The 21,447-nt window shown below is 44.9% G+C and overlaps 3 protein-coding genes across 3 annotated transcripts; 2 read left to right on the top strand and 1 right to left on the bottom strand.

Annotated features, from left to right (window-relative positions):
• Positions 1–4,879: 4,879 nt before the first annotated feature.
• Positions 4,880–9,182, top strand: fgg (fibrinogen gamma chain). Its single transcript, XM_084454554.1, has 9 exons — positions 4,880–5,025; positions 5,116–5,163; positions 5,556–5,742; positions 6,028–6,112; positions 6,626–6,756; positions 7,398–7,531; positions 7,717–7,901; positions 8,073–8,350; positions 8,695–9,182. Exons 1-9 carry the CDS (start codon positions 4,963–4,965, stop codon positions 8,880–8,882), a joined length of 1,299 nt encoding a protein of 432 aa, XP_084310680.1. The 5' UTR covers positions 4,880–4,962; the 3' UTR covers positions 8,883–9,182.
• A 1,978-nt stretch (positions 9,183–11,160) lies between these two features.
• On the top strand, positions 11,161–16,781 carry plrg1 (pleiotropic regulator 1). Its single transcript, XM_084454588.1, has 15 exons — positions 11,161–11,281; positions 12,003–12,109; positions 12,245–12,384; positions 12,571–12,624; positions 12,748–12,841; positions 13,004–13,097; positions 13,287–13,379; positions 13,551–13,643; positions 13,930–14,079; positions 14,234–14,335; positions 15,356–15,458; positions 15,644–15,752; positions 15,924–16,063; positions 16,207–16,400; positions 16,641–16,781. The coding sequence occupies exons 1-15, from the start codon at positions 11,273–11,275 to the stop codon at positions 16,698–16,700; spliced, it is 1,542 nt and encodes a 513-aa protein (XP_084310714.1). The 5' UTR covers positions 11,161–11,272; the 3' UTR covers positions 16,701–16,781.
• On the bottom strand, positions 16,763–18,817 carry LOC311322429 (uncharacterized protein; the record flags this gene model as incomplete). Its single annotated transcript, XM_084454494.1, has 5 exons — positions 16,763–17,163; positions 17,382–17,549; positions 17,812–18,041; positions 18,254–18,454; positions 18,696–18,817. The coding sequence occupies 5 exons, from the start codon at positions 18,815–18,817 to the stop codon at positions 16,955–16,957; spliced, it is 930 nt and encodes a 309-aa protein (XP_084310620.1). The 3' UTR covers positions 16,763–16,954.
• Positions 18,818–21,447: the final 2,630 nt, after the last annotated feature.

Below are 21,447 nucleotides of genomic sequence, written 5' to 3'. Positions count from 1 at the left end.
AGTTTTCCTATTTAAGTCTGACATGGAAAGAGCATGGCAGTGTGCAGCAGCTGCAGTTGGCAATCCCATTTTTTCCAATTTCCTGTCAAAAGAAATCCCTTCGGGAAAACAGCTTAGGGGCTGACATGAGGGTTGGATACCTTCAACTGCTGACCTGAAACATGCTCATACCTCCTCACAGTTGGTCTCAATGTGTCCTGACCCTGATTGTGAGTTCTTTGCCATTGCAGATAGATAGTGGCATGTCTGCATTGCGCTCTCAGTAACTAGTTGCACAGCAGTTTGCCGCAGGTGAACTGTCCTTGTAAATGTCATATGGAATGTTTTTTTTTTCTTTTCTTCAGCCAGTGTGCGGTACTCTCTATATTTTATTTAACCTTTATTTAGACAGGTAATCTCATTGAGACACAGGGTCTCATTCTCAAGAGCGACCTGATGTGCGCTGACCTCCCAAAGGTCAGCGTACCAAATGCAATCATCTGTACTGTGGCATCCTTCCCTCCGACAGTGAAGCTCTGCTGATACTGCAAAGACACTCAACCGTTCTACCGTTACCTCCGGACATGGATGTAAAATAGTACTGTTATCTTGCCTGGCGGGGCAGGTGGACAGAGGTATCACTCTTTGGGAACTCCACCACACCACAGTGCAGTCTTACAATACAGTACAGTACGTTGCTATACATACAGCCGCCCAGCTAGTATGGCGTTTGTGTAGCCAAAAATGGGATTTCCAAATCTGGATCATTTTGATCCAGATTAAACCTTTTGAACAACCCAGCATTGGAAGCTGTGTGTCCAGGCGACATGACCTATCTTAATTTATCAGACATTATTTCATGTCATTTCAATTCACACCTATTTCAGTGGCATGACTAGCATCCGTCCTACCAGTCCTGAACAGAAACAAGCCAGCCCCGCACATAAGCCAGGCTTGACCTGGCCTGGTTAAACAAAGGATAAGAAAAATAGTGGAACGCATGTTAAGTGAATAAACATGTAGCCTAATGGTTTTGGATATTAAATATCCAAGACCACCAGGGTATACTGCCCTGTAGAAGCACACCGCAGTAACTACTGAGAATAGCTTCAAAGTTCTTTGACTATCCAGCCAGATGTGTTGTAGGTAGATTAGTGGTAGTGCACTGACTGAACATGTATTAACGAAGTAATATTTATGCATAAAAAATCATGACCACAGATTTGATCCATGACCCCAAAAATTCAGATTCTGCAGTCTGCCTGCGGATTTCCTTAAATAGCAATACAAGTAATGCAGGAGTTAAGTGCAGTAATCATAATGTGGTTGTTTTTTCCAGCTTTCTTTGGGTTTTCAGCATAACTGAAACTCTTTGAATCTTTTCTAAGAGTATTTAAATTACTGTTAATGTTTTGTTTATGGATGTCTGCCCGTTTTAAAAGATGAAAAGATTTAGTAATTGAGAATAATGAATTCAACCTCTCTCTCTAGGCTGTCCTCCATTATACCAGTTGTTTTTTTTACCTATTAAGTCAACTTTTGCTTCATCATCATCATCATCACTGTTGTTGCCATGGTAAATGCCACAGTTTTCATTTGCATCATTGTCATATTCTCATTATATTTCACACAATGAATGAATACAAAGGTACGCTTAATCACTTTTATTTTTTATTTTTCATTTGTGTTTAAGGTCCAGTAGAATTCTACTGTAGATCGCAGTAACTGCAGCAAATGTACGGGAAAACAGATACAGAGCGCAGCTACTGCAGTTTGCCTGTTTTGAGTGTGATTTTGTAGTTACTGCAATTCTCTATACCCCTTTTCTCTAAAACGGAGCGAGATTGAACTCTGAAACTTTGTCATGAGATAAAACCGATATTGGGAAGTTCAACTTCAATTTAACTTACAGTAGATCTCAGTTTTGAAAAGAAAATTGTCCAGTAGCTACTGCGGGTGTACATTGGATGCCAATGAGCAGGTTAGCACCTTGCATGGCAGCTACCGCCATTGGTGTGTGAATGGGTGAATGAGAGGCCATTGTAAGAGCTTTGAGTGCCGCTAAGGTGGAAAAGCGGTATATAAGTGCAGTCCATTTACCATTTACCATTTATCCTGGACACCGGTTAAGCCTTTTTCTAAAAACATGTCACTGGAGAGTCTCCTCTGAAGCAGCTGCTAGTCTAGTCCAGGAAACTGGACCAGTAGCTTCGGTCTTGTCAGACTTCATTACAATACAGTTCATTAGTGGCAATTCTTCAGAGCAGACTAGGTGACAACATGCCAGCTGTCTTTTTTTACTGGTTGAAATGCTGCCACTAGAATTAGCTGACGTCAAAGAAACTTGTGCATTGTGCCCATGAGTTGTGGGAAAACTTGTGTACAAGCTTCACAAACCCTCTTCATGTTCCCCTTACCTCCTCCTTCCTCCTCTCGTCTGTTCAGTCTACTGATGATAAACAAAGGTAGCCTGTGTCACCCACAATTCACTTCACAAAGCCCCTAGAGCTTAACTGTTTGTGAGTGTCTCAAGAATCAGATGGGAAAAAAGCCGTAAGCCTGTGAAGCTGCTTCGTTTCCTTCAGAGCAACACATGGGAACATCTTTACTCACTAGGCCCAGAAAACAAACAATTAATTACAAACAAACAGAAGAGACAAACAAAAACCACAGTTACTAGTTAAGTTTGCTTTTTGTTTATGGGCTTAATGATACTAAATCAGTTTAACCCCTCATACTATTACTGGGTGAGGTCCATTTTTGGAGAATGTAACAGTTCAATAAAAATCACCTGGTCAATGCCCTGACCATTCAGTGGGTGAGATTTAGAACCATGAGTGGACGTTGGATCTCTGCAGGCAAGCTCTTTCAGCATCCTTCCTGTAACCCCTGCGCTGAGAAACCCATCTCACCTCTTCAAGAAGTACTACCCTGACTCTTCCTCTTAGCATCTATTGTTCTTGCACTTTGACTTTAGCACTAGATTAATCGTAGTCCCTTACTTAGAAAGGAGATGTATTTGTGAAATCTGATGAGTAGTAGTACACTTGACTATAGGTTAAGTGCAATTATTGTAGGTCACTTTGGATAGAAGCACCTGCTAAATGACTAATGTAAAGAAACCACAGAGCTAAGTGGTCGTAGAGAAGCTTAAACTCTCGCCTATCCTACCAGTTCAGAGGTACAAGGAGCAGGGTTTTACCTGCATAGAGGATTTGTTGGCGTCCCCCCAAAGACATTTTAGCCAGAGCCAAAGGAAAATCACCAGTGCCAAAATGCTAAAAATTGAGAATAAAAATAGCAATTCAAATCCTCTCCAAATGTGTTTGACAGCTTGTTTCAAGTGCAGCCCATCCCTCTTTCTTGCATTGTCCATTGTTTGGACCACTAGTAATTGAGATAATTAATAGACAGGTTATCAGTATCTTAAACATTTTGGCTTTATATCAATTTTGTGTCATGTTGGGAGATTTCCTGCGATTGTGAAAAGTGAGCTCAGTCAGAACAGCAGCGAAGCATATAGGCCTATATGCTGGTAGGCTACTCGGCATAAAACGGAGGTATCCCAAAAATTGTGTGCGCTTCACCCCCCAAAGACCCATTCTGAGCCAGGAAAAACCCTGAAGGAGGAGAGAGCGAGATTCAATTTGCAGACTATTTTCAGAGTATTCAGACTGGGCCATGGTCTAAGATTTGAAGGCCATTTCCCTCACCAACCTGCCCTATGTCACTATCATGCAAATAGTCTTTGTGGTGCTTCTGTGATGGCCTTTGAATGGGGCTGCTGTCACAGTGCAATAGTACCTACCGACCAAACGATGGGGCTTCAACTCCTACTAGTGGTTGTTCAGGGAAATGCAGTCCTGGCATGTTTAGGTGAGTCCAGTAGGGATTTAACTGTACAAGATCATTTTCAAGGACTAACTGAAATGGATAAAATCCCTATTGTTCTGTATAGATTCTCTATGATGTCAAAAATATGTTTTGTAGTGTGTACGATATGATCGGAGTAAGATAAGAACCTTATAATAGCAATCAACTTTTCTATATCAAGGTACACACGACCCTTTGCATCTGATCAAAATTATACCAGATGATGTTCAAATAATAAGGTAGCCTTCCAATGAAACTCAGTAGGCTAAGTAAGTTATATGTTGGAGACGAACTTGACAGTTTTTCTTTACTTTGCTGATTAATGTTCAGATGTTGACATATTGATAGAGAGGGACGTGCTCTCAGAGTTTGGAATAGAGAGGTTATGTCGGTGGTAATGATTAGCTCAAGGCAGCAAGTGGCACGGTGTCATTTAGTGCTTTTCTAGTTCAGGAGTCTGCGTAGGACATGTTGTAACAGAAGATAAATCAGGATGTCTGGGGTGAAAGGGTGATTAATTGCATTAGTCTTGATCAAATGATAAAAACAGTTGTCCATGTTTACAGATTTGTCAGATAATTACTGTCTTTATTTTATTGCTTACCACAGAGCAAACTCTACTCAACATTATTATTTGGCTATACTGTAGTACAAACATCTCCAGTACATAGAAATATGTATGGTTGAACATATGTTGATCGGACTTGTTGACAGTATCTAGAAAATGTTGAAAATACAGTTTCCTAGTCGCCCAAAAAATGCAGTCATGGTTTTTGAGGTACCCAGTTGCAAATGTCACAACAGCCAAGTGACCTGTGTTTGAGTGGGTGACCACAATTGGAACCATCCATGATTGATAGAAAAGGTACAAGTCGCATATAGTATGTTACCAATCTCTGTTACTGTAGGTCTGGGAAATGTCCTTGGGGACAGATGAGTGAGTCATAACGTCCAACATTGAGTCAGAGAGGGGCACATGAGGGGGATGAGCAGGTATGTTTACACATGAACCCCTTATCAGTGGAGCCAAGGACCTTAAATGTACAGCAGGGTCCAGAGGCTCCTCATTCCCCAGCAGGACGACGCCACAAACTGGTGTCCCAAAGCAACATGGCTCCGACACTTCTGTCAACAGCAGCGGGGGTTCTTCTGCTGTTGTCCCTCTCATCTGCTGTAAGTCCGCTAGAGCAGTTTCCACGCAGCATGTTTCCAGGGCTTTTGACTCCAAGATGTTAAAACGAGCTTCTGTTTTGTCCTCCACAGCAAATCAGGGGAGACAATGGAGAGTCGTGCACGATAATCGACGCCTTCGTAAGTATGCTGATTGATTGATTGATTGATTTTGACAATAAATAAAATAAGACAACAGTGTATCTGAAACAAATTCATACCCACATTATTGCTTAAACGAAAACTGCCAAGGATAGCACACAAAAGCTGACAGCTTATTTCCATTGCTCACACATGTGGTGTGCTAATATTACGCTCAAGATGTCATGCAGTTAACTTGAATACATTCACATCAAAGCATTTCATTAAAGTTTTCCCACATGTTTTATTTTTGCGGATATGTGCATATTGTGCATATTCTGAGAGCTGTATACCGTTGGAGGAGTACAATCACATCAACTGTCACAATATGTTGAACCTACTTTATGGAATGTCTACAGTTCCTTATACCAGACAGCATCTGTTTATCACAGGGCAAGTACTGTCCGACCACCTGCGGCATAGCTGACTACCTGCGCAAGTACAAGCCAGAAATGGACAAAGAACTGGACGATATGGAGAACATCTTGTCTGAAATAGCCAATCTGACCAGGAGGTCCGATGAGAAGGTGGTGTACATGAAGGACGACGCGTCAAAGGCCTCAAAGTCCCTCGGCTCTGGTAACCAACAGCTCCGCTTCTTGGGTTATTTGACCTGTGACCTCTGTGCCCCCAAGTTGATTGAAATCACACAAGGGAACGCACACTTTGTATGTATTGGGCTTTTCGGACGATGAGGGGAACAGTTGAAACGGAAGTTGCGCAATCCTTTCGAAGTCTCCATAATGTTTTGCCCAGACGGCCTTAATGTGCCCTCAGCAGGCGTCTGCGGTTTTATTTTCATTGTCGATATGTAAATGTCGTGATTCACCTACAGTACTGATAAATAGACTAAATGTTTTGTAGACTCACAGTACAAGAAGTCGTCGAGCATGCTGGATGACGTCTTCCGCTTCGAGAGGAGCATCGTGACCCAGGAGGAGCAAATATAGTAAGCTTGGTCTTCCTCTCTCTAGATATCTTTTCATTGTTCGTCTAACTATGCCTCTACGTATGATGCGCTGGAACAGAAAACAGGCAATGTTAGGGTGTAGAGATTATACTGGGAGTTTGTCCCATGCCATAGAAATAGAGTTGGAAAATACATAAAAATAGAGTTTGGAAAAAACATAGAAAAAGAGTTGAAAAAACTGAAATAGAGTTGGGAAAATATAGAAATAGAGTTGGAAAAACATAGAAATAGAGTTGAAAAAACGAAATACAGTTGGAAAAACATAGAAATAGAGTTGGAAAAACATAGAAATAGAGTTGAAAAAACTGAAATAGAGTTGAAAAAACTGAAATAGAGTTGGAAAAACAGAAATAGAGTTGGAAAAACAGAAATAGAGTTGGAAAAACATAGAAATAGAGTTGGAGAAAAAAACCACCAACACTATAAATAACCACCAGAATGTTACGTGACAGTTCACCAGTAACACACTCAAATCTCTCTGCTTCTTCTTAGTGTTCTCCAGCAGACATTGCAGTCCAACCAGAAGGCAATATTGGACATCAAACAGCTGTCCATTCAGCTGGAACACCAATGCAAAGAGCCGTGCAAGGACACAGTGGAGGTTCAACCCACGACAGGGAAAGGTAAAGTCAACAACGACCTTCGGGTCATTCCCACCCATTTCACAAGAGCTTTGTCAACCCAGACCCAGCGGGGCCTCAAATCAGTGCTCGCATCCAGCTTCCACTTGAAGAATGTGCATTACAGTTCATGACACAGATTTTGTCGATTTGCAATGTGGCAGAGTGGTAACTGCAACGTCACAACCTAGTAGGAATTAGTTATCTGTTTTTCTGGGATTCATTCAACAATTCGAGAGACAGACCATTTTTTGAAGAAAGAGCACTCATCTTCCCAGTAGCAAAACGCCAGCGGTACCAGTTGCCATGGACTAAAGATAAACTAGCTCTAAGAAGTTAGTGGTAAATGGTAAATGGACTGCACTTATATAGCGCTTTTCCACCTTAGTGGCACTCAATGCGCTTTACAATGGCCTCTCATTCACCCATTCACACACACACTCACACACCAATGGCGGCAGCTGCCATGCAAGGTGCTAACCTGCTCATTGGGTGCAATTTGGGGTTAGGTGTCTTGCTCAAGGACACTTCGACATGTGGACAGTTGGGGCTGGGATTCGAACCACTGACCCTTCAGCTCTTAACAACTAGTCAATGATGGCTCATGACCGTTGTTATTGTTGTTGTTGTTTTGCTACCGGCAGATTGTCAGGATATTGCTAACAAGGGCGCCACTAGCAGCGGCCTGTACTACGTGAAGCCACTGAAGGCCGATAAGCAGTTCCTGGTCTACTGTGAGATTGATGGCTTCGGAAGGGGATTCACTGTCCTACAGAGGGTAGGTGATCTTCCCCCCCAAAACAAAAAGGGTTGATTTCAGCCTGTTCTGATTGATTTGATCATTTTTGAGGCACAAGCATGTGAAGTTTTTGATCAAATATCTAAATACCAAACAGCATGGAAAGTTGACCAAAACTGAAAATAGACTGTTGCCCACTTATTCGCTCTCTCTTGTGTCCATAGAGGCGTGACGGGAGTCTGGACTTCAAAAAGAACTGGATCCAGTACAAGGAGGGCTTCGGCTACCTCTCCCCAGACGACACCACCGAGTACTGGCTGGGCAACGAGAAGATGCACCTGCTCTCCACCCAGTCCTCCATCCCTTACGTGCTGCGGATAGACCTTGTCGACTGGGAGGGGAACAAGAAGTATGTACTGCTATCACAGTCTATTACCACCGCTGCATCATGGGAAATGTAGTACCTGGAATGATAAAGTTTGTTTGTTTTTGGAAAATGACAGTACAGTGACAGGAAAAAGCTACTACAGTTCTGCTAAATGCCATGTCCATTTTAAACCCGTTCCTCTCCACCTTACAGGAGCGCAGACTACGCCATGTTCAAAGTGGGGCCGGAGATCGACAATTACCGCCTGACCTACGCCTATTACTTCGGAGGGGAAGCCGGCGATGCCTTCGACGGTTTTGACTGGGGAGACGACCCCAGCGACAAGTACTACACCTCGCACAACGGACAGCAGTTCAGCACACCGGACAGGGACAACGACAAGTACGAAGGCAACTGCGCCAAGCAGGACGGGTCCGGCTGGTGGATGAACCGGTGCCACGCCGCCCACCTCAACGGCAGATACTACCAGGGTGAGAACTCGGCTTGCACACTGAGACTAGCTCCACTTGATGCAGAATGCGGTTATCCCACAGGTGGATAGTTCATGTGTCACGTGCAACTGAAACTTGAGGAATGTTTTGTGAGATCTCCAATCTGTTGTTATCGGTAGGGTTGAGGACGACTTTGTCAGATTGTTCATATTGATGACGTTTCATCTGAACATTTCCAACATTGTTACGATGAACCATAGCCGTATTTCAAGCTACGAGCAACGGTGACGCAACCCGGAACCTGTTATGCTTGTCAAGACCAGCAGAAGCTCAGTTTTAAACTTTGAACTTGTAATCTCCCCCCTCCCCCGACCCGACCCCAGGTGGAACGTACACAGCGAAGGACGCCGGCGACGATGGCTTCGACAACGGCATCATCTGGGCCACGTGGCGGTCCCGCTGGTACTCCCTGAAGGAGACGACCATGAAGATTATCCCCATCAACAGGATCACAGCCGGCGGAGGGCAGCAGACTGGGGTCAAGCAGTTCGGAGGACCGGGAGACCACTAGAAACACAGCAGGTTCCATGACTGGGAAACCACTAGAAACACACAGCACGTTCCCTGACTCACAACATCTAAGTGTAACTGTTAACTGTCCATCCGCCATGTTTCTTGGTATATACACCCGTCTCTGGTAAAACGGTTGTTGTTGGATCTTTTGATTGATTTGACTTATTGACTGATTCATTTACTACACTCTGAAATTACATACAGTAGTACACTTGGAAGCCCAATTGGTAATTGTCTGTTTTCAGCAAGCCCAATGGGATCTTGGCTTGACCAATGAATAAATGTTTTCTTTTCTTAATATGAGATGTTTTGGTCATTTTTATGATTATTTTAGGGTGCACTATGTTATAAGATGCAATAATTCAAACCATGGTGTACCACTCTTTACAGAGATCGGTAGAGACCAGAAAGCCTTGATTTATCTGGACATTATGCAGTCTGCAGTCCTTTTAGCGGTATCAGCTCTGTGTGCTGTGCCCACGGTAATTAACCATTCCATTTTTCCTGTTCAAAGAACACAGACAGGCTGTGATGAATGGTAAGTTTGTCTCGCTTGACAAACGACTTCAGCCTTTGAGTAATGGATCTTGATTGGCGCCCACACAGCCAGGGCTGGAAAGTCAAGCCACTTTAGAAATGAAACATGTCATAATCAATTTGAATCCTTTTATATCACACTTAACATCTAAAAAACTGTTTTATTTAGTTGCAACTACAATTGTTATCCCAGAGCGGTGCGTAGTGTATGAGCGGATGAAAGACCTACTGCAAACCCTTTGAGTTCAATAGGCCACATCAATTACAATGGTGCCAGTAAGCTCTTAAAACAACTCCCACTATACCTGATCTCAAGGATAGCTAACTCTATGAATTCCTTTGTTCTCTACAGAGTTGGATAAATCAGATTTGGTTTTTTTTTGTAGGTAAGTACAGTAGGTACTGTATTTTATTAATCACAGAGGGAAATTGCATTGTTACACCAGCCACATCAAGGGACACCTATACACTACAAACAGACTATACAATACAATATACAGAAATATACAGATGAGCTGTAAAATCATGCCAAGGAGTACAAGATACAAGAAATGCAACTACTGTATACAGATGAACTGTACAATCATGCTACAGAATAACAAGGGGAGAGATTTCTAGGGATGATCAAGTTGTGCAAACAAAGACGTGTAAGATTCAAGATATAGGATTCCAGTGTCAAATGTCGCTCCAATCGGGAGTCTCAGTCAGTTGGGAGGTAGAGGTAATATCAAATGAAATCAAACTTTATTTGTATAGCGCATAATAGTGCAACAGTTCCAAGTCGTCAAAGGTCCCGAAAGGTATGGGGGATCCAAAGGACTGTGGCGTGGGTGTGTACGTGTGTGGGTGTATGTGTGTGGGTGTATTTGCCGAGCTTTGTGTACCTCAAACAGGTCTCTTTGATGACCCCTTATTTCCCAGCAATGGCTCATCTTACAGAGGTCAGGCAAAATAAGAGGTCATGATATTCATTTGATAATGTACAGACTGTAGCCCTGTGACAACAAGTAAACAGTGGTTGTCATCACTTATATCCAGTTTAAGTAGCAGAATAATATTGCAATAAGACAATTCTGTGTGGCATTTTAGATAAACATTAAGCAATGTACTTTGCTTGACAAACATGGTTTGAGTTTGGTCTGAGCTAGTTTTCCTCATCTCCACTGTGGTACATTAAGTAAAGAATGAAAACCAAATAGACACTTTGACCACCTGTTCTCATTCTGAGTCTGTCAGCACGACATGGCTTTAGATGTGTCCACTCCCAATTAAATAGATTAGAGTGAAGCAGAATACAATGTATCTTCTTTCTAAGGAGACTAATGTATTTGTATGTTGTCCCTGAAATAAACTTCTAAATAAAATAAAAAATGGAATCAAAGGGATAAAATATAAATTAGTATACATATTAATTATGTACATAATTTAAATCAGTATAAATATAAACCAGTCAATAAAGCATGTGATTACTGTGAATATTCAAATAACAAAATGTGCCTTCCCTGTTCACCAGACATTCATCTGATCAGTCAGGCAGTTGATGAGCTGATCTTGTCAAATATATTTGACTGTCATAACTTGAAAATCCACATCTCCACTCTCAAAGACGGTGCCTAAACGAACGTGTCGTCTTTGGCCATGAGATGACGCTACTCGAAAGCAGGCGTCATTATTTTCACTGACCCGGAAATTACAGCTCTGCTTTGCTGTGAACACCACTGCTGTTTACATCCGGGACAGTAAAGCCGCGGTGTGCAGTGGAGTTCCGCTGTTGAGCCACCGTTTCATAGCGTTGCATTCTTTATTCCTCAAGCTTTTCCGGACACTGTATCTGAATAGTTGTGCTTTAAGATGACTGAGGTATGTGTCTTTATTGATTCAAAAGTGCGTACAAGTGTGAACCGCACAAAATTGGCTTTCTAACGCATTAGCATGCTAGCTTAAGTTTACCACACGAACGTATCAGAGACCGTTCGTAGCGTGCGTAATTAGCTAGCTAGGTTAGCTCTTAAGCTAGCATGTTATGGTGCGTTCGTTTGTGGTCGGAGGTGGCAAGTCGCAAGTGGCAAAATACCCACCTCCGACCTGTGTGCATTCGAGCTATATACCATTATATCACAGTTACCTAGTTATATCTAGTGCATTCGAGCAACTGGAGGCTGAGAAACATATCCGAATTTGCGACGAGGAAGTGCGAGTTCATGAGGTGTTTTATTTAATAATTCCTAGTAGCAAGTCGCAATTTGCCACCTCCCAGTTATAAACGAACGCACCATTAGCACCGTGTATATCTGGGTTTTTGGTTGTTGTTGGGGTTTTTTTACAATCTTGCTCGCTATAGTTTATTATGGGTAGTTAGTTGAAGTACATTAATGTAAGCACATTTCACGATTGTTAAGATATTAGCTAATGTACAAGTTTCACATTAACTTGCTAGCTAACTACAAGATTCAAGATTCTGTACCGAGCTGCAACCTATCTATATTTTCCATAACGCGCGCAGTCGTGTGGCCATGAACAAATCATTCCTGTTCCAAAGTGTAGATTCTTATCTAATGTTTTGCTGTGCTTCTTCTTTCAGGATGTGCAAAAGCACTCTGTCCATACCTTGGTCTTCAGGTCCCTCAAGAGGAGCCATGACATGTTTGTTGCTGACCATGCCAAACCAGTGGCTTTGGATGAGCAGAGGTGTGTGTGTCTGTGTTTGTGTGTGTGCGTGCGTTAGTCTCATGTTCAACTAATGAAGGAGATTGGAAATTGCTGATGAATGAATGGGGCTAAGTTGTCTTTGTCATGTCCCCCCCCCCACCCCCCACCCCCCAGTCACAAGATGAAGATGGAATTTAAGCTGAAAGCGGACTACGGTGCTGTTTTACACATGCCTCTTCTGAAGGAAGGGAAGGGCAGAGTCCAGGGCGGCTCCGCCTCGGACATGCTCAGTCTGCAGAACTACCCCCAGTCAGGTGAGACACATGATGGGTCAAAATAGCTACAGCTACTGTTGGGCTATCTGCTTCTTATGTTACACAAACCCTGGAGGCCAGTTGTTAGTTGATCATACAGCTGCTCCTCAAAATCCCTGTCTGTTGACCCACAACACTTGTTTAGACTCAGCTTGTGGTCCTCAGTTATACCATTCTGTCTTTCAGGAGACGACCCAGACTACCTGATCACTGGGACTCATGCTTACCCCTCCGGACCTGGTAACTCCATTGCTACATTTAGACCGTTAACCTTCTAGCATGTAGTAGTCGACAATTCAGATATCACTGGAAAATATTGCAGGCTATGTTTTTGACAGCGGGTTTGGCATTGTGTCCCCACAGGGGTGGCGCTGACCGCGGACACACAGTTGCACAGGATGCCCAGCGAGGGAGGGGTCCACGCCATGGCGCTGGCTCTGCCGGCCTCACAAGCCAGGTACGCGGGACAAATTCCCAGCCGGCAGCCTAAATAGTGTACAACACGTTGAATGAATTGCCTTCCAGGCAGACGGACATGATCGGTCAACTCCCCTGACGCCGACTGACCGGCATAGTGGATAGAGAACAATGTGTGTGTTCTGTTCTGATCTCCTCGCAGGCAGGACGCCAGTCGCACCGCCGCCAGCGTCGGGGACATCCACAGGCATGCCGGGGGGGCGGAGAGAACCATGCCCCCTCACTCCCACGCCGTGGTAAGCCACATGATACCCACTCTCGCACCGCACGGTTCTCAGAACCGCACCCGATCCGACAGCCGAGTCTTAACGTCCCTCGGACGTTCGCGCGCAGCTCAGATGTAACGTACGCGTGTTCGGTGAGTTGATCACAGGGCGCGGCGTGCTGAGCTGTTCTGACACGTTCGCCCCGTTCCCTCTTTTCAGTCACTCATGGAAGGCACCAAGAACTCTACCCTGGCCAGGAAAGCCCCCACCATGCCCAAGCCCCAGTGGCACCCTCCGTGGAAACTGTTTCGGGTGAGTCAACATAATCATGCTTTTCTTGTACAAATACTCCCCCCTGTACACATTTATGGATTCTTAAAGTCTTATGCGTATGTGGTCTGAGTAGCGGCTTGCTAGTGGTATCATTTGTCCATAGGCAAGTGGTACTCTTCCCTCTTTCATACCCGTTTAATCTGTTGACAGGTTATCAGCGGCCATCTTGGCTGGGTGAGGTCCATAGCTGTGGAACCAGGGAACCAGTGGTTCGTCACCGGCTCGGCTGACAGGACCATCAAGGCGAGTGCAGACATACTGTAGCTCGTTCAGAGCAAATGCACGTGGGGATATTCACAGGGACGCATAGCTGGGATTGCCTGCTAACATTTGATGTTTTCATGTTTACCTCAGGAGGGTGGGGATTACTACGGTATAACCAAACCAAAAACTGTCTCGTTTTACTTTGACCACCTGTTGTAGAAGGAAAATATGGAACGGCTCTTCCGTAGGATCTAGCCGATGTGGGGTCGGTGTCAGTTTGAAGTTGAAAGGTTAAACCCCTCCCCCCCCGACCCGGTGTTCTCAGATCTGGGACCTGGCCAGCGGGAAGCTGAAGCTCTCTCTGACGGGACACATCAGCACGGTGAGGGGCGTGGCCGTCAGCACCCGCAGCCCCTACCTCTTCTCCTGCGGAGAGGACAAGCAGGTCAAGTGCTGGGATCTGGAGTACAACAAGGTAACCCACGAAACATGGCTCCCACTCGTTCACCATCTGAAGGGAAGGGGCTTCGGTCGGATACACGTTTCGATTTAGGTTTTTACAGAAGTGGACGTTATTTTTTGGCGGGAGTGGTTTGTGCTTCTGGTGACTACGGACTCTTGCGTTTCAGGTCATCAGGCACTACCACGGCCACCTCAGCGCCGTGTACGACCTGGACCTGCACCCCACCATCGACGTGCTGGTGACGTGCAGTCGAGACGCCACTGCAAGGGTAGGTTTTCCTGCTGATATACACTACTCACGCTGGCATAAATGTGCTCCAGTCCCATATTACGGCTGGCTCTCCCCCCACCAGATGAAACTGAATTGAGGGGGGGGATTACATAGACCCCTGTACGTTAGGGATGCACCGATATGAACATTTTGGCCGATACCGATAATAGATATTAACATTGCTGTCATGGCCGATAACCGATATTTAGCGATGTCGATATGTTCTGTATAAAAACAAGTTTCTATGATAAACAAATGTTATACATACTGAAAAACACATGGAAACACTGTCTCTCTATTTCCAAAACATTTGGAAAAGCAGATAAATCATAGATTTACTGCATTGTTTCCCACCACCTGGGGGCAGTCGCCACAATTAATTTTTCCCATTGCCAAGTACATTTTGCTTCGTAAAAACTGTGCTTGGTGTCTCAGTAAAAGTATAGTCCGTTCTACTCAGGAGCCCGTCTACTTTCTAAATCCGGAGTTTGAGGTGTTCAGTAGCTCATTTGGTGCTTGTTCTACATGTTAGGATTCTCAAAGTTATAGGCCTTGTATTTCACATCATAGAACAAAGGACTCTTATTTTAGTAGTTCGATCATGTCGGGTAGATCAGAGATGGAGTACGGCTGTCATATGTCCAACCATAGATCAGAGATGGAGGATGCCTGTCATGTGTGCAACCGTGGTGAAGTCACTCATGCCCTCAGGCAGGGAGTCTGTGGGGATCAGTTGTAGAGTTGACAGCTCAGCATACGACCCCACTTCCTCGATCGTAGCACGGACACGCCGGCCGTGAAATTAATAACACTCTCATTCTCATATTCATGAAGAAAATATCACGTTTCCACTCCATTACCACAAAGGAACATGCATCATGGGTGGGAGGACATTTCCCATTGCATCTGGCTTGTAAAACGAGGGTTAAATGAACATGAATGAATTCCGACGCTTTCCATGAATTGATCAGTACTTCTGCGACGTGCTGTGGTCTGGTTCTTGTTTGCCTACCTGTAGGTGTGGGACATCAGGACCAAAGCCAACGTGCACACCTTGTCTGGACACACCAACACTGTGGCCACAGTCCGGTGCCAGGCCGCGGAGCCCCAGATCATCACAGGTGAGCGGACCGGTTCTGATAGCGTCCAGCAAAGACACAAACCTGTTTGAATCCATACTGTCTTGTGCCACAGCTGTCGCGTTTTGGGATTACGTAGGATGCTTTTGATTTATTTGGTGGGTGCCTTCCTGATGGTTACTTTCTCTCTTCCTCTCTCTTCCCTGTCTCTCTCTCTCTCTCTACAGGTAGTCACGACTCAACCATCAGACTGTGGGATCTGATAGCTGGGAAGACCAGGGCCACACTGACCAATCACAAGAAGTCTGTCAGAGCAGTGGTGCTACACCCCAGACAGTAAGTCTGGAACTTAGATAACAACGATAGTATAGTTCTCTGGTCCATTTACACATGACCATTGCTATCTATTGAAGTTACCGATGATTTGAACGGTCTCTTTCATTGTATACAAGTCTACGCTTGTACGGTGACGTCTCCCTGACTCACACCCCCGTCTGCGCTTTTAAGGTACACCTTTGCGTCCGGCTCGGCCGACAACATCAAGCAGTGGAAGTTCCCCGACGGCAACTTCATCCAGAACCTCTCGGGACACAACGCCATCATCAACACCCTGGCCGTCAACTCCGACGGCGTCCTGGTGTCCGGAGGTAATGGCAGCGCCGAAACGTACGAGAACGCCGTCTCCCGCTTCCGGGGGACACGCGTTCCCCTAGCGCTCTCTTCAGATAACACAAAAACACCATAGTCTCGGCGCAAAGACGCAAACCCGTTTCTGCCTTCTGTCTCCCAGCTGACAACGGCACCATCCACATGTGGGACTGGAGGACAGGCTACAACTTCCAGCGCATCCACGCCGCCGTGCAGCCCGGCTCTCTGGACAGCGAGTCGGGGATCTTCGCCTGCATGTTCGACAACTCGGAGAGCAGGCTGATCACGGCCGAGGCCGACAAGACCATCAAGGTGTACAAGGAGGACGACACGGCGGTAAGTTCTGCACAGGCTGTCCCCTAGCTCACTCTAGTAGGCCGGGGTTGATGGGCTTGAGAGATTTGGGGTTGGGGGGGGGTATGTAGGACATACTCAACCATAGTAGACGGTCAACAACCTCATAGTAGACGGTCAACAACCTCATGTGTATAACCATATCACAGTCACTGAAATACTACTGACGTCATTTATTTGTTGTGATTGTTTTATGACACATTTTGTTATTGTTCCTTTCAGACAGAGGAAAGCCACCCGGTCAACTGGAAACCAGAAATCCTCAAGAGGAAAAGATTCTAGCGTTGTTGGGTTTTTTTTTCTTCCCCCCCATCATCTTTTCCATTATTTTTGGTCCGCATCAGGTTTATCTACCAGGTCGTATCTGTTGCAGACGCATCCATCGAGTCCAGTGATACGTGAGCTTATTCAAAGAATACAAACTACAGGTGCAATTGATTGAACAAGTCAGCCTTTATTTTCTCCTGCGTCATTGTTTTTCCCCATACTTTTATTCTAAATTCACTTTTAAGCACCTAGCATATGATCTGAACCTCTTATTCCAAGTACCATTTACAGTCCTCAGTGTAAGACGTGCATCCGAGAAATTGCCCCATTTGGACCGCCAGGAACCTTCCGGAATGTTTGTTCTTGATGACGACGGCCCTCTCGTGGCTGTCGTCACTCTGGTCCACGACCAGCAGCCACTCTTCCGCCCCGTACGGGCTGGCCTTAGTGTACACGTAGTTCACCCCAGGATCGTACCCTGCAGTGGGCAAGAGCCGTCAACAAAAAGTTTGAAAAGATTTATTTTCTACCGATCGAGCAGAATTCCCATTTGTACATACACAGGGGATTTCCTCCCCTTTTTTTGCTTCGCAATCTGATGTGTAAATCAAGGCATGAATAAAACATCATTTCTTAAGAATCCGCTGTTGTTGATTTTCATTTGAAAGTACTTGATTTAAAGAAGTAAGAACGTACCCAGGTATCCGTTGGTGACGACATTCCGATAGTGTTTACAGCCGTTGGCCTTGATCTCTTCCCAGTAGCCATTGTTCCCAGGGTTGTCATGGAGCTCCACCGAGTTTAATACATCCATGAGCTCCGCGCTGTCCCTGGTGTCACTGACCGGGGGGGACTTCTGCTCACCTGGTGAGAGAACCAGAGGTGTTCACTACACTATTGCGCCCCTCCAACTCATTTAACCCTTATTAAAAAACACTTTAGTTCCTAATGGCATACAGTGTGGTACACATTTCCAGTCTATTTTAAATGCACAACGTTCATTGTGACTGGCCTATGGTGTTCTTTCTTACTTGCTTTGAACAAGAGTGCCAGAGGTTAGTAAACTACTCTAGTACCCCAATGTGTCATGCTACTGTATTTGTGTAAACAATAACAACCCATGTACCTGACTCCCGGAGGTACAGGCGTGTCAGCGCATGGCGGAAGCTCCGCCCGGGCTTCCTCTTCAGGCAGGATTTCCTGGGTGGTCTGTCCTCTTCCTGCTTCTCCTGGCGGTCCTCCTCATAACCCTGAGGAGGCTCCTCCAGGGTCAGGAGGTGGCCGGCGTTGAACATGATTTCCTCCTCCAGCGTACGGACACTCTTCTCAAAGTGCTCCTCGCTCTTCTGTGCGTTACTGAGAGACGTGACACAGCCGCTCGTTTGAGTGAGATTTGACGTAAATGTGTGCGTGGACAGTGTGTGGGGCGTCAATTAATTGTCGTCGCCTTTTACAGTTCAGTTATTCAATCCTGGCTACTGAGGACTGACATTTGATACTATCCTAACTGGTACAGGGAGGCAATTGAAAGAGTTCAGCTGTCCCTCAACTGCCCCCCCCGCCCCTACCTGAAGTCCACCCACAGCAGGCCTGCGGTGATCAAGCCCAGCCACTCGCTGGCCTCCCAGTTCTTGCTCAGCATGACGGGCACTATGGTCACCACTCTGGTGTCGGCGTAGCTCAGCTCCTTCTTACAGCTGCGAGAGGCCTGGTAGGCCGGCGTCATGAAGGGACAGATGACCGCGGCCTCTTCCACACCAGCCGCCATCCTGTCAACAGATAAGACACACACACAGTCAGTTTGTGCCTGAACTGACACTTTGAAAGCTGAAAGAGGTTTTTCTGTTAGAAAAGTAGGCTACAAATGAGTACAAGCGTCCTAATCCTTTGTCGTTAATGACAGGTTCAGAAAAGTTCAAATGGGTACAATTGTTTTGTTTACGTTTGGTTTCTGACATTGATAACAGATTATAACCACGGGTTCACACGATACAAAGGTCTTTCACCTACGCATCATTGATGTTGCCAGACACCCCTCCTTCAATATCCAGCCACACCGATAGGCCATCTTCTTTGAGACGGTCGTATATCCTTTTCACGAGGGCTTGGTCGTCCCACTGGTACGAAAGCATGACATGGGGCATTTTCACACACTTACTGTAGATAAAACAAAGTAAACACAATTGTGCTTCAGATATCGCTGCTGCTGCAGTAGGAAGACTGTTGTTGAAGAGCTGAATTAACGTGCTGTGGGAGCCTTGTTATTCTCAAGTGTACATCTCACGTTTCATTTGTTGCTTGGTTACAGACATTTGGACCAATGAGGGGATGATTTGCTCACACGAAAGGGCCATCGGTGAGCCATTTAGAAGACCACACCACAACTCATGTCATTAACACAAACCTATAAGCTCTTCATACCAATTAACAGCAGTATAAATCAACTGGGCTCACCAGGTCCCCGTACTACGAAGTTCGTTCATAACTTTTCGCTAGCTCGCTCGAGTAAACCTGACAACCGCAATCACGGATAAATGGTACCACGAGTCTACCCAGCTGGTCCAATCTAGCTGTGAGCGCGTTCACGGTAAAAGGGGAGGTATTTCCAGAGGGTCGGCGTCAGCAGAACGGAGGGTACGGGAGGGAGCATGCCACTGAGGGTGGTGGGGGGCAGGTTGAGGGGGGCTTTGTAGGTGGTGAGGAGACGTTTAAATTGTAATCGTTGTTCGATTGGAAGCCAGTGGAGTTTTTGTAGGACCAGGGTCGTGTGATCTCTGGTGCGGGTGTGAGTGAGCAGACTGAGCAGAGTTCTGGATGTATTGACGTTTTTTTTTTATAACTTTGGTGTGTGTGCCGTAGAGGATGCAATAGAGGATGATATTGCAGTAAAAACATTTTTGGGAGATGTTGATCATGATATGCACAATAAACTAAATAACACATAGCCTAGGTCTACTGTAAACTGAGGCCTGGAAGAATGATTAACATGAAATATAACTTTTTGTCAGTAGAGGGAGGCATGACTCCATGTATGGGCTTACATTGAAACATGACATGGCATAATTAGAACCTGTCAACACATCCATTCATGTTATAGCCTATTTAACTCAAATTAGGCTATAAAACCGAAAATGTTATAAGCAAATTGTTTGCATGTAAGTGCAAATAAACCAACCTTTATTTACATATAAACGTTCCACAAACATCAGGGACACACTGGTGAAAGCAGATATCCACTCGTCCCGGAGACTGGCCTTTATCAAGGGCAATTACCCGTGCAGATCTTGTACTTCATGTAAACATATGATTAAAACAAAAACATTCACATGTCCCACAACTAGCAAGGAGTACGAGATGAAATCCTGCATTAGGCCTACATGCAACACCACTCATGTTGTGTATGTCCTGTTCTGCACCTGCGAAAAAATGTATGTCGGTAAGACAACACGAAAGCTCAAGACCCGTCTAACTGAGCATAGGAGCAGTATCAAGCGGGGTGATGTTACATCCCCCGTGGCACGTCACTTTATGGAGATGGGACACCGTGTGGACGAATTAAAATGTGTCGGTTTGGAACAAATTTGGAAAAACAGGAGAGGGGGTGATACTGGAAAAACGCTGTTAAAACGCAAATCCTTCTGGATCTTTGAACTGAATTCATTTGCAGATGCCTTAATGAAGAATTGGACTTGGTCCCATTTTTGTAGTTTCCACCTTCCAATCTATTGATCTCCTTCTCTGTAGCCTATAGGCTATAGTAGCCTAGTAGGCCTATAGTTAATAAACAGATCAGCAGGGTGTATGGCGTATGAACGGTCTAACGACTTGATGTTATCAGCCCCGGTTATTAACTATTTTCTGTCCATTTTAAATATGCTATGTAAATATGATGTAACATTTGCTGTTTCTATGACGTGCTGTTTGCATATGTAATTCGCACGTGAGAATGTGTTGACTGAAATGATCCATGGGTTGGGTTGATTGAAATGGGTTGATTGAAATGGTCCACAGGTGCGACACGACTATAAAAGCCGGAACAAGCACCTGTTTCGTAGGCTAAATACTGAAGAAGGCAGAGCCTTCAGTCTGTCAGGTCTGTCCACTATTATGAATTAAAATAGTATAAACATAGTTTTGAGTGCGGACCCTTCTTTATTGTTGATCAAAGTTTTTGTATATTGGTCCTGCACCGGTTCTGAGCGCTGTGGCCCCGATTATTATCGAGTGCAAATAATAATAAATCACAATTTGCCAATCCTGGGCAACCTTCTCGTGTCATGGGACGATTGTTTTGAAACACATTAACCTGTGACATTTGGCCTACCCAAATTCCTACATTGAGGATAATGGAGCATAGCCTAGTCATCTGGTGCTGTTCCCAAGAGGCATTTATAATTAGTGTGGTTACTTGATGCAAATTGATGTTAATATCTCAGTAGATGACCAACACCTCAAGTGACCCAGTTGATTCTGCGGTCAAGACCACTGTACACTGTAGGCTACACACTGCGTGCGTGCGTGCGTGCGTGCGCTCAGATAGTAGATTGAGCTCTCGTGTGGCGCCTTGACAACGCAGTCCTTCAGTGTCTCTTTCGACAACGGTTATAACTCTCTACGATTTGGAAAACGACGCGAATAATTTTCCGTTTAAAAGGCGGCGACGTCGTGGTGACAACTATTTTTTTATGTTAAGAACTGAACTGTTAACTTGGTCGAGCTTCTTCGACCTCTATCCTCGCCCGCGAACATGTAGGCTACAGTT

The sequence above is a fragment of the Borostomias antarcticus genome, assembly GCF_949987555.1.
Source record: "Borostomias antarcticus genome assembly, chromosome: 20".
Taxonomy (NCBI): Eukaryota; Metazoa; Chordata; class Actinopteri; order Stomiiformes; family Stomiidae; genus Borostomias; species Borostomias antarcticus.
The sequence above is the reverse complement of the archived record's forward strand: the minus strand, read 5'-3'. Positions and strand labels throughout refer to the sequence as shown.